The 13320-nt window shown below is 39.8% G+C and overlaps 1 protein-coding gene across 1 annotated transcript in view; it reads left to right on the forward strand.

Annotated features, from left to right (window-relative positions):
* Positions 1-12897, forward strand: part of SLC17A6 (solute carrier family 17 member 6) — a 34343-nt gene extending 21446 nt beyond the window's left edge. The window contains exons 4-12 of the mRNA XM_068147812.1: positions 24-138; positions 1717-1804; positions 1904-1990; positions 2882-3024; positions 6803-6952; positions 7557-7689; positions 8233-8343; positions 10155-10282; positions 10619-12897. Of these exons, the coding sequence (XP_068003913.1) occupies positions 24-138; positions 1717-1804; positions 1904-1990; positions 2882-3024; positions 6803-6952; positions 7557-7689; positions 8233-8343; positions 10155-10282; positions 10619-10951 (1288 nt within the window). The 3' untranslated portion in view covers positions 10952-12897. The remainder of the gene's footprint in view (positions 1-23; positions 139-1716; positions 1805-1903; positions 1991-2881; positions 3025-6802; positions 6953-7556; positions 7690-8232; positions 8344-10154; positions 10283-10618) is intronic.
* The last annotated feature ends 423 nt before the right edge of the window (positions 12898-13320 follow it).

The raw sequence follows: 13320 nt of genomic DNA on the forward strand, positions 1-13320 counted from the left end.
CTTTTTTCCCCCCACTTTTACAGAGTATTTGGTGCTGCTATACTGCTGACATCCTCCCTCAACATGTTAATACCGTCTGCAGCCAGGGTGCACTATGGGTGTGTCATCTTTGTTAGGATCTTGCAGGGCCTCGTCGAGGTATGGAACCCTAAACCAACCAGTTAATGTCACAGATGCTTGCTAGCCTTGATTTAGCAATTGCAGCTTCAGGGGGAGGAAACAAAAATGGCTTTCAGTTTATTACTGATTTTCAGTGCAATGAAGTTCAGTGTGAGAATTAGGTTGGACTAGATGACCTTTGGAGGTCCTTCCAACCCAGACCATTCTGTGTAGCAACAGCTATTTGGCTTTCCTGCATCTATAAAATTACCTAGCAAAGAGACAAATAAGATATTTATTTAACACTGAAGTTTCACTGAAATTCTGTACTGCATGGAGCTTATGCTGATGCTATTCTCAAAAACCATTTGCTCTCCAGCCTCACAGATTTGATCTATAACAAAGAATAAAGCTTCCCTCATAGGGCCAGGCCATGCTGTTGTTGGAATGAATTGAGATAGTTACCACAATTTAAAAGAGGAAAAAATGGAGCCTGCCTTCCAAATTTATTTGTTTGCTTGTTTCTTCACTGAAAGGCAAGTTCTTAGGCCTGTGGTTGCTGGTACTTTATTCCTCAGGGCTACACACTTCCATTGCATGAGCTGACTTTTAACTTGCGCACTTTATTGTGTAAAAAGGTACCAAAAGAGGATAGAGAATGTGCCTGTAAATTAGGTAATGTCAGTCAAATTCTTAAAGTATGTGTGTGTGTAAACCTGGATTCATTCCTGAAAAGTGCTCTGCATGTGCAGAGGTGTGCTTGACTGCAGGGAGGGGAGGAACAGAAGCAAGTGGGCAATTACAAAAGAGAATAACTGGTTTAGACCCTCTCATGTCTCTGACACTGTTCAAAGGAACTGTGAATGCAAAACATCTCCAACAAGTCTGTTTGAAGCAGGCATGCAATAATTCCTGTTAAAAATTACCATACATTTTGTATGACATTTCCTAAATTTCTAACACTCTGAATTTCAAGGCTGGTTTTGAAGAGAGACCTAAAAAAGTAACTGGTTTAAGATCAAACTACCTAATCAGAACTCAATTATTTGCTTTGAGTGCTCAAGAAGGTTTATTAAAGACAAAGACAATGAACAACCTCTCTCTTAACATTATATTTTTAAGCTCTCACTGATCTTGTTTTCCAGTTTTGGAGCACTGGAACAGTAATCTGTACTTCCTAAATTATACTTGAAATATTAAATCCAACAAAGGAAGAAGACCACCAAAAGTGAGGGTTGGAGCAATCAGCCCAGCACTAGAAAGACTACAGAGGGTTTGTGTTTTCACCCTTCCTTTGACTCTGCTACCTGTGCATTAAGATCCTTTCTTTCTAATTATTCTCAAGTTTTTCTTGGAAGGGGGAACAGAAAGAAATAATTATGGTTTCTATCTGTTTTATAAGGCCTCTCTAATGAGTTGGTGTGCTATTCAAAATCCTTTGCAACTTGAATAGAAATTGAAGGGTTTTGATGGCTGTGCTCAGACTTTGCTATGGAAGGGCAAAGCATTTTCCACTTCTTGTTTGTAGCAATTAAAAAAAAAGAGAAATAATCATGCAAAGACAATGAACTGAGTGACTGATCCTCATTAGCTAACGTGTGGCAAACCATTCCCCAGGGGGTCACCTACCCTGCCTGCCATGGTATTTGGAGCAAGTGGGCCCCCCCATTAGAAAGAAGTAGGTTAGCAACCACTTCCTTTTGTGGTAAGTAACTTTCTATTTTTTGTCTTTCATGTGTCACATAAAAGGATTTTGAGATGGATTTTTTTCACTCTTTTCATCCCCACATGTCTTGTTTTGTAGGTTCCTATGCAGGAGCTGTCATTGCAATGCCTTTAGCTGGAATTCTAGTGCAATATACTGGGTGGTCTTCTGTGTTCTATGTGTATGGTATGCATTTTTGCTCATCTCACTCCAATATTGTATGTCTTTACTATACCCTTTCCAAGTATTTGAAAGCTACTTAAGAGGCAAGGGGAGGGGGAAGAAAGAAGTAGGACTGTAAAGCTAAAAATGCAGTCTAGAGAAAAGGACAATGAATGAACAGCACTGAAAGGAGAGTTCTGGAAAGCAGCATTATTCAATAAGAAGAGAAGCCAGTACATGGTGAAACCTTCATCATTTCTTGTACAGGTTGTGCAAACTGCTCTGTAGATCTAGAGAGCCTTGTTCTTCCATTTATACAACAGGACCTGCCATGAATAGGGTGTCCTGATTCTTATCTGAAGGCCTGCACAACTTCATTCCCACTTGTTCTGCTCCCTTAACAGTGATGAAAAAGTATGTCCACAAAAGTTCATTCTGCAGTGTAAAATTGATGTGAATTAGAGGGAAGCCTTATAGGAAATTTAATAAAACTACCCAGAAGGTGAATTGCTGTGTTGAAAGCAATGCCACAGTCTTGTATTTTGCAGGTAAAAATGTAGTGCAGTAATCAAACAACATTGGCTTAAAGCAAAACGGAACTTCATTTACAGTCTGGTGTAATGGAGTGGAAAGTGTTTCACTGCACTGCATTGTCCAAATTGATGCTAAAGTACCAGTGAATATTCACTTACTGTGAAGTCATCCTGTAAATGAAACAAAGACTTTACTGCTATGGCTCTGCATGTGTTTTGCACAAACATGGTTTGCAGGACACAATTCTCTGTTAGAATGGCTCAGTAGCAGAGCAGTGACAACAATTGCCACTTACATTTCCTACAGTTGTTCCCAGATCTTTTTCCTTGTTTGCTGCTTTACTGTGCATTTCTTTTTAAAGTCTTTCTTTCCATTCCAAAGGGAGCTTTGGCATAGTCTGGTACATGTTTTGGCTTTTGGTTTCCTATGAGAGTCCTGCAAAGCACCCTACAATCACGGATGAAGAAAGAAGATACATAGAAGAAAGCATTGGAGAGAGTGCCAACCTCCTAGGTGCAATGGAAGTAAGAATGTTGCTCACACGTTTGCTTCCCATGAGATAGGAATAAAACCCGAAAGCTTCCAATAGAAAACAAACAAACCAACAAAATCCCCCCAAACCCAACCAAAACCACAAACCAACAACAAAAAACCCAAAACCCCAACTAAAACTCCAACTAAAACCAACACACACACACAAACTCAACCCAAACAACAATAAAAACAACCCACACACAAAAAACCCAAACACTCCTCTTCTTTAAGACAGAAATAGATGTTTCAAACAACTGAATAGTTTGGGGGTTCAGAAGGTTTGAGCTGCTTATGGATTACTGGATGGGTACTGCTTGTGCACAAACAGAAAACAGGTTCCAGGTCAAACAGATCACTCATGGACTTTATGCCTCTCTTTCTACTCCAGAGTATACAAAACAGCTACAGCTACATTTGAAATTGCAGCTTTATTGAGATTTCTATAATGTTGAGTTGAAGCAGGTCTTTTCTTTCTTATACAATCCTTTCTGGAAGGTTTTCTTCCACTAAAAAGTCAGCTGAAGGAAAAGCACTACTTGGTGTTTCCTGAGGTCCTTGGAATATCAGACAAAGCAGATCTTGACTATTCTGTGTTTCATTTGCAAGAAGGACTGCAAGTAGCCACAGAGAATGCTAGGAGAGCCACAGGAACATTCCCCTTTATTGTGGTATTTGCTGGGAACACGCTGTCAAGGCTCTCATAATCTGACTTAGTTGTGTACTGATTTAATTCTCAAGAACTCCTGAAAAAAAAATCTATAAACTCTGAGAATTTTCCAGCCACTTAAGAATAGAATAGAATAGAATAGAATAGAATAGAATAGAATAGAATAGAATAGAATAGAATAGAATAGAACAGAACAGAATAGAATAGAATAGAATAGAATAGAATAGAATAGAATAGAATAGAATAGAATAGAATAGAATAGAATAGAATAGGAGTTGAATGGAATGGAATGGAATGGAATGGAATGGAATGGAATTGAATTGAATTGAATTGAATTGAATTGAATTGAATTGAATTGAATTGAATTAACCAGGTTGGAATATACCTTTGAGGTCATTGAGTCCAACCTATCACCCAACACCATCTAATCAACTAAACCATGGCACCAAGTGCCACATCCAGTCTCTTCCTAAACACCTCCAGCAATGGTGGCTCCACCACCAATGCTAAATGATAATCTTATTTCTCTAACCATTGAAAATCTTGAGAGAAACTATCACCATTCTTACTCACTGAAGAAAAATAAATAAATAAAGGCTTAAGCTTCACATCATCTGCTCAGTTTTACACCACCTATTCCCAGAAGATCCTCACTACTATTCTATGTTATATTTTCTAAGTGGTCAGAGTGTTGGCTCTTGACTGAACTCAGGAATAAACCTTTTTCCTCTCAGAAAAAACCCCTTTGATCCAGATTAAATAGGCAACAGGAAATATTTGAGAGGCATTTCTTTGATAGTTGGCAGTTCTAGGTATTCTGGAGGAAGCTTCTGGGTTGATAGTCATTAGAAGTCAGCAGTGTTCATGGTTTCTTAATCTGACAGGAAATCAGACACTTCAAAGGATGTCCATATAGTTCTGATTTGGGCTGGATAATTTCTGTTTCTAATTGTTGCTTTTTTAATTAAACATTTGTTGGAAGAGATTAGTTTGTATCAATAGTTGCATTGCTTGTAACGTATTGAGGCTGAAGTTCTTCCCATAGCATTGGTTAGTGTTTCTTGATGACTTCTCATTAATTAAGTCACACTTAATCCTTAGCTACGCCTAAAGTGCAACTTAATAGGTGTAGAAGCTATTGCACATATCAATCTAGGGGCTGTTTTTTTCTGATGAAGAGCCAGTATTCAAATCAACAGGAGACTAAATTCAGCCTGAAATTGTGTTGAAGCAGTTTTCACACACTCCTCTGTGTCTGGATCCTGTATTTGGATGGACACAGATGGGCAGCACCCTTGGCTCCTGGAGAGATGCTGGGACTCAGCAGGACCGTAGTTCTACCCATCTGTCTTTTTCCTTTTAATTTTTTTTCACTGTGCAATTCCTTTTGAAAATAAAATAACCCAAACAAAACTATCTATTGACCAAGCAGTTTCACCTGAGCCTTGATCAAAAGATTATTCAGAATGTTGGGATTAAGTTTCAATTCTAAAAGTCATGCCTGAAGTGTATCTGCATGAAACACTGCAACACTGTCTGTTAAAGGCATATTATTGGTTTTGACCTAGTTGAGATGATTTAGCTAATGGCACATCTATATGAATGCTGTCAAAGTATCACAGAAACATTCAGGTTGGAAAAGACCCTTAGAATAGAATAGAATAGAATAGACCGGACCAGGTTGGAAGAGACCTTCAAGATCATCACGTCCAACCTATCATCCAACACCAACTAATCAACTAACCCATGCAACCAAGCACCCTGTCAAGTCTCCTCCTGAACACCTCCAGTGATGGTGATTCCACCACCTCCCCGGGCAGCCCATTCCAGTGGGCAATCACTCTCTCTGTGTAAAACTTCCTCCTGACCTCCAGCCAGAACTTCCCCTGGCGCAGCCTGAGACTGTGTCCTCTTGTTCTGGTGCTGGTTGCCTGGGAGAAGAGACCAACCTCTGCCTGTCTACAACCCCCCTTCAGGTAGTTGTAGACATCAAGAAGGTCACCCCTGAGTCTCCTCTTCTCCAGGCTAAGCAGCCCCAGCTCCCTCAGCCTCTCCTCATAGGGCTTGCGTTCCAAGCCCCTCACCAACTTTGTTGCCCTTCTCTGACCAATAACCCTACTCTACAAGATTCACCCCTAAACTATAGCTCCAAGCATCGCATCCAAATGACCTTTAAACACATCCACATGTGGTGACTCCACCACATCTCTGGGCAGCCTGTTCCAATGTCTGACCACTCTTTCTGTGAAAATTTTTTCCCTGATGTCCAGTCTAACCCACCCAGTCATAGCCTGAGGCCATTCCCTCTTGTAGAATAGAATAGAATAGAATAGAATAGAATAGAATAGAATAGAATAGAATAGAATAGACCAGACCAGGTTGGAAGAGACCTTCAAGAATATGGCGTCCAACCTACCATCCAACACCACCTAATCAACAATTGTACTATCACTAATTACCTGTGAGAAGAGATCGGCACCAGCCTCTCCACAATATCCTTTTAGGAAGCTGTAGAGAGCAATGAGGTCTCCCTCATTCCTGGCTCCTTCAGTCACTCTTCACAAGATTTATTCTCCAGGCCCTTCCCCAACTTCCTTGCCGTCCTCTCCACTGGCTCCAGCACCTCCACATCTCTCTTGTATTGAGATACCCAACACTGGACACAATACTCAAGGTGTGGCCTCCCCAGAGCTGAGTACAGGGGGACAGTTGCCTCCATACTCCTGCTGGACACAGCATTCAGACCAGGATGCCGTTGGCTTTCCTAGCCACCTGGGCACACTGCTTACTCATATTCTGTCCTTTCTGCCAGACACCTTTCTGCCAGACACCTTTCCAGCTAGTCATGCAGCTAAGTGTCATTGAGTTTCTCCACTTGTGCATGCTGCAGTAATTTTTACTTGCTTCTGTCCTGAGCTTAAATCCTGATCATCAAAAGGTGGGTGCATGTACTGCATGAAACCTGAAGTTGCTGGAATCAGATACATAAAGGTGTGCATAAACCACCTTGTTGGAGTGTAGGTAAAAATAACAGATAGGAGAAGGGAAGATCAACTGAGGGTGACCAAAATGGTGACTGGACCCCTCTCTCTGTGTTTCAGAAATACAAAACTCCATGGAGAAAATTTTTTACATCTATGCCAGTCTATGCAATAATTGTTGCAAACTTCTGCAGAAGCTGGACTTTTTACTTGCTGCTTATTAGCCAGCCTGCTTACTTTGAGGAAGTGTTTGGATTTGAAATAAGCAAGGTACGTAACAATGACAAAGCTTTTATCTTAGCTGACTAAATAACAGAAGTCCATTTGTGGGATTTATTAGGAAAAAAATTGTTCTGTGTCTTTATCAGAGGGTTACAAGTCTGAAATCTTACCCCTGCCACTTTCTGCTCCCTTGACCATCATGTATCTGTGCAGATATGGTGGCAAAGGATTGGATAGAGGATGGTGAAGGCAGGATGAGATTGGAGGATGGTCTAATTGGGGCTGTATTGCAAAAAGACCAGTTCAGTGCTTGAAACAAGATCATGAATGGTACAGGGAGGTATCAAGAGAGCCATTACATTTCTGTCCCTGACAGAAGTCCCTGTGAAGTGATTGACAAGTCATTCAAATTTTCCAAGTGCATTTTACAAAGCAGGACCCTCTAGTTTCAAGAAGGATATTGAAATGAATTGTCTGGCTTTCCTTCAGAACATACAATGACAACTTAAGATCAGTTTTGGTCACTTAATAAACCAAGTTAAATAGTCCAAAATTGAAGAGAAACAATTAATCAGCTGCCAAATGCTTCCAAAAATGAAGAATTGATATTTTCTTATGGTTTGTCCTCTGCTAACTCTAATGATTATTTTAGGTGGGTATCTTATCTGCTGTGCCACATTTAGTGATGACAATTATTGTTCCTATTGGGGGACAAATTGCAGACTTCTTAAGAAGCAAGCAGATTCTTTCAACCACTACTGTAAGGAAGATAATGAACTGTGGAGGTAAGTCTTCCTATTTGATTAAAAAGCTGCTCATACAGATTCAGTGCCCATCTCCTATGCTGTGTGCAGTAACCAAACAAGCCACGTGCTTTTATGAGCTTCTGAAGCAATACCCTGTGCAATTTTTTGCACACTCTGCCCTGAGAGCCCAGGCGAGTACCTGTGATTACCTCTGACCGCTGAGGTTAAAGTCACACGAGCTGAATCCTGGTTGTGACAACAGCTGCAAAATTCATAAGCAGGTTAAGTGCATATTCCTTTTAGGGTTGTCTAGAATGACCTAACCAAACCCCACATATTTCTTTTCATTTGCCAGCTGTCAGGAAGTAACAATAGATTCACATACAGAGAATACAATAAGAGTTATTTGAGAGAGCAAGAATGTGGGGTGGTTTTTTAGGGATGAAAGAAATACCTGATTATGTTCCACTTGGCAATAATATTTTGTCTCTGTCTTCTCATGAACCATTACCATGCCCTAAGGCCTGAAATATTTGAGAGGGAATGAAATCTGATGCCTGGTTTTCTGTATGATTTCCCCAGGTTTTGGTATGGAAGCAACTCTTCTTCTCGTGGTGGGGTATTCTCACAGTAAAGGAGTGGCTATTTCATTCTTAGTGCTTGCTGTGGGCTTTAGTGGATTTGCCATATCTGGTAAGATTATATTACAGTTCTTAGGAACTCATTTTGTCTTAAGAGATAGAATATCATTATACAGTGACACCCTAAATGTCCATGTCTGCATTTAAATACAGGCCTTTTGCTATTTTTTTCCCAATATATATTATTTAATGCTTTGTTAGTATTGTGATTTTGTTTTCTGTTATTACTTTGGGGACTAACTATTAGCAATTTTTTTCTGTTTTAAGATTCAGCTCTTCCATTCTCCTGCTGCTATATCATCCCTTTGCCTTTCCCAAACAGGAAATGGTGGAGTCACCATCCCTGGAGGTGTTCAAGAGGGGATTGGATATGGCACTTGGTGCCAGGGTTTAGTAGTCATAAGGTCTTGGGTGACAGGTTGGACTTGATGATCTTTGAGGTCTCTTCCAACTTTATTGATTCTATGATTCTATGAACATGCCACCTGACCTTCCCTTGTTTCCAGTTGTGATCTTAGTATCCTCTCCCATGCTGGTTCCTTATGTTTAAAACAGGCTCTTTGCTTTTGTGCCAAACATCTAAACTCTCCTTAATCAAATCTGCCCCTAAAATAATGACCTCCAAAGGTCATCCAGTCTGACCCCCCTGCAGTGAGCAGGGACATCCTCCTCTAGATCAGGCTGCTCAGAGCCTCATTGAGCCTGACCTTATGTATCTCCAGGGATGGGACCTCAATCACCTCCTTGGGCAACCTGTTCCAGTGTTCCACCACCCTCACAGTGCACACCTTGTTCCTAACATCCAATCTAAATCTCCTCTTCTCTAATTTCAAACCACTGCCTCTCATCCTGTCACTGCAGGCCTTTGGAAACAGTTCCTCTGCAGCCTTCTTGTAGGTCCCCTTTAGGTACTGGAAGGCTTCTGGCTGAAGGCTGAACAACTCCACCTCCCCTAGCTTGTCCTCATAGCAGAGGTGCTCTTAACCCCCTCATCATTTTTGGGGCGCTCCTCTGGACCCACTCCATCAGGTCCATGTCCTTGCTATGTTGAGGGCTTCAGACCTGGATGCCGTACTCCAGGTATGTTCTCACCAGAGCAGAGCAAAGTGGCAGAATCACCTGTCTTGATCTGCTGGCCATGCTTCTTTTGATACACTTTTACCCATAGTATGCTGCCTGTCTTTTCCCATTCATTATCTTTATGGACCAAAAGATTTGTTTTCTGTTTTGACTTAAGGTCTTATTTTGTGGACAATGAGTTCTGTCACTTCAGAGGAGCATGTTTTTTAATAGCATTAAACCATAACTGCATAATTTCAACAGAATGAAGCAGCTGAAAATGCAAAAGAACAAATAGATATACATAAATAATTAATAAATAATTTATAGATACTGTCTTTTAACTTCATTTCCCCACTCAAGAACAAAGAGGAACTCCCTTCTACTGTGAAGTGAGACAAACAAGGAAAATGTGAGCAGTGGAAAAGTGGTACAAGATGGAAGAAGAAATGATATGTTATTTACAGCCTGAAATGGTCATGAAGGACGCTGTGAACTATGAACTTTCTCCCTGCCTAAATATCTTCTGGGTTCTCTACTCCACATAGTTACTAGTGGGATTTGTAATTTGGTTTTTAATGCATTTTTAGGCAGGGGGAAAAAATACATTGGGGTATGCTTTTAGAACATGCTTTTAAAGGAAAAATGAAACCTCAGAGTCTCTCTAGGAATATTTAACCATTACAAGCCTTTCAGAGAAAAAGAAATGCCATTAAACAGCCCAAATATGTCATAGTGAAATTGTCAAGCGATAGCATTACTTTTCAGCACCAAAGTAATGCCCTGCTGACCTTTGCATTGCAGGATTCAATGTCAACCACTTAGACATTGCCCCAAGGTATGCCAGCATCTTAATGGGGATTTCTAATGGAGTTGGGACCTTGTCTGGAATGGTTTGCCCTATCATCGTGGGAGCAATGACAAAGAACAAGGTAAATGGTAATCAGTTTCCACATATTGCAAGTTAATAGAAGCAGTTTCCATAAAAAGACCTTTCCATAGTACATCTTGCCAGGGTGTTCATAGTAGACTCTGGGACCTCCATGGGATAGCATCCAGAAAGTTGGAAATCTGAAGCATGCTTCACTATATGCTGATCAGATCAATGCTTTGGTCAATGATTATTTTTCCAAGTAAAATAGATCTAAATAATTGGAAACCAGACATTGAAATGGTTTAGCTGTGTTGACTGCCACAGCCTCAGCTCCTAATGTAAATGTTTCAATTCAGAAGAGTTAGCTAAGTCCATGCCCTATTCTTCTTTGCAGACACGTGAAGAGTGGCAGTATGTCTTCCTCATTGCTGCTTTGGTTCATTATGGAGGGGTTATCTTCTATGGCATATTTGCTTCAGGAGAGAAACAACCCTGGGCAGACCCTGAACAGACAAGCGAAGAGAAATGTGGCTTTATTCACGAAGACGAACTTGCTGAAGAGACAGGGGACATTACTCAGAATTATGTAAATTATGGTACCACCAAGTCTTACGGTGCTACAACCCAGGTCAATGGTGGCTGGCCTAATGGCTGGGAGAAAAAAGAGGAATTTGTACAAGAGGAAGTACAAGACTCATACAACTACAAGGGAGGAGATTATTCATAACGCACCTAACTATTGGGTATATTTTGTAGTGTTTGTGATTCAATTCATTGTGATTGTTTGCACACAGAAATAAAACGTGGTATAAACATGTAAACACATATCAAACAGGAAGGTCTTACTGTAAAAAAAAACCAACAAAAAGAACAAAAAAACCCCACCCCTACATCAAAGTGCAATCTGTATGAGTTGTGACATGTCATCACTTTCATTAGGTTATATTTGTTCTATAAACATTAGAGTTTTAAGGGTTTACTGGTCAAAACTATAGAGACAATTAGATACTTGCAGTATACAAGAGCTAAAACTCATAACTAAGGACTAAAGCACAACTAAGCAACCAAGTTGGCACATCTAATGCTCTTTTTAGGAAGCCAAAATGACTTGATCATTTAAAATGCACTTATATATTTGTTACACTGTATGGAAAGAGACTGTGTTGAATGCACATGTTTGCTCAGTGCAATGTAGGAGTTGTGTGTCTAGTCTAGGGCAAGAGCTTGCTTCAAGAAGGAAGGTCGAGTCCTAGGCATTTACAGAGGGTTGATCCCAGTTCCTTTCATGGTAATCTGTCGAGCCTAAGGAACAAATAGGGCATAGTGTGTGTTTATTGTGGTTACATGCTGCTGGCTACTCTTTGATGAATAAAGGAATTATTTAGGAGTTTTATACTGAATGTTTGGGCACAAATTCTTATTTCTATTCTTTAGAGAATCTTATGGAATTATAGGCATTGCCCTGTTCTTCCCTGTGTTCATCAAGTCTATGAAATCAATATATAGTTCTCAGTCTGCCTTTTCATGCAGACTGCCAAATCCCTTTATCAAAAGGACAAGATTTATTATTCTAACTCTTTGCAGTATATTCCACCTTTGTACTGGTGTCTTTAGAGAAAGGGAAAAAAAATAATAACCAACAAAACCACAATATAACCTAGAAAAATATATAGTCTTTTACAAAACTCCAAAGAGAAATCTACTATGAGTAAGTAACCCTGTGAAAAAAAGGATTTATCTGTGTCGCAGAATATTTTCAAGCCAATAGAAGAGACAGAGAATAATTTAATCCTTAGCCTTCCCTTAATAGCGTTCCTATTTTTACACACCGTGCCACAGTTGTATACATAGATAGAGGTTTATTGAAGAGACTCTAATTATAAAAAAAAAGAGAAATGTTGCTATTTTAGAAATCCCTGAGATAGTTAAAAAAGAAAAAGAAATAAAAATGTATTTGTCTTTCGATTAAACCTAATAATAATGGACACTGAAGATGAGTAATGTAGAAACTCACAATAAACCAAAGTGGTAAATAACCAGTGTTGGGTTGAAAGAAGCCAACAAGCATCAGGCTTGTCTTTTCAGCATAACTCAACAGTGACTGCAACATTAGTGTACCAAGCAATAAGTGCAATGCATTACAAAGTGCATAATCTTCTAGACTCTATATTAACCTTCATTTAGCTTGTTGTATATACTTGGGGTTGTTGGGACGAAACCAAACGGAACCAGCTGAAATTAGCAACACCAGACCACTTCTTAATACTCTAAAATGACAATGATGATCCATTTCTTAATTCAATCAAATGATTATTATTGTATGTAATAATCCATTCTGGATTCTTGGTCTGTTCATTGTATTGTGCTAGTGATTGGAAACCCTGCTGCCGCAATATACAACTTGAGGATTGTTTCTTCTCCTTTCTTTTTCTTTTGTTTGTTTCTTTGTTTTGGGGTTTGTTTTGTTTTGTTTTGATTTGTTTTTTTTAATGCAAATCATACCTTGACCTTAAGAAAAAAAAGAAAAAAAAAGTATTTTGCTTTGTGCCTCAAAGTGATGTAAAATGTGACCATAGCTTTTGCTGTGTTTAATGAAAAAGATGTGGACTGTGTCACTTCTGTTGCTGCAAAAAGTGTTAATAAAATGCTCTATTTATCCTTTTATATAAAAAAGGGCCATCCTAGTTTCTTGCCATTTTATTCAGATGCACTTTAATGTGGATGACGAACAGTGCAGACCAAATTCTGCTATCGATGTGGAGATAATATCTCCTGTCCCAGGTGGGAACCGTGCTGAATATTCAGCATCCTGCATTACTTACTCTCTCCTCTGGTCATGCACAAGCGTGCTGTGGGTAAGGCAGTTTACTCTAGATTGCTGCTCCTCCTCCCATAAGGATGGCTGGACTAGGTGTGGAAGAGAAAGGACCTGGAGGATTGTGTGCTGGCCAGTGCAGCAAGACTGGGAAAGACAGACTAATCTGTGTTAGCTGAAGAGCTGCCATGGATCAGCATTCACTAAAGAAAAGGCAAAGTATCACAGACTGCTGTTCTTGGAAGTTTTTTTCTTGCTCCTGCAACAAGGCTCCTTAACTG

The sequence above is a fragment of the Melanerpes formicivorus genome, unplaced genomic scaffold (genome assembly GCF_026170545.1).
Source record: "Melanerpes formicivorus ecotype bairdi unplaced genomic scaffold, bMelFor1.0.p_v2 SCAF_16, whole genome shotgun sequence".
Classification (NCBI taxonomy): domain Eukaryota; kingdom Metazoa; phylum Chordata; class Aves; order Piciformes; family Picidae; genus Melanerpes; species Melanerpes formicivorus.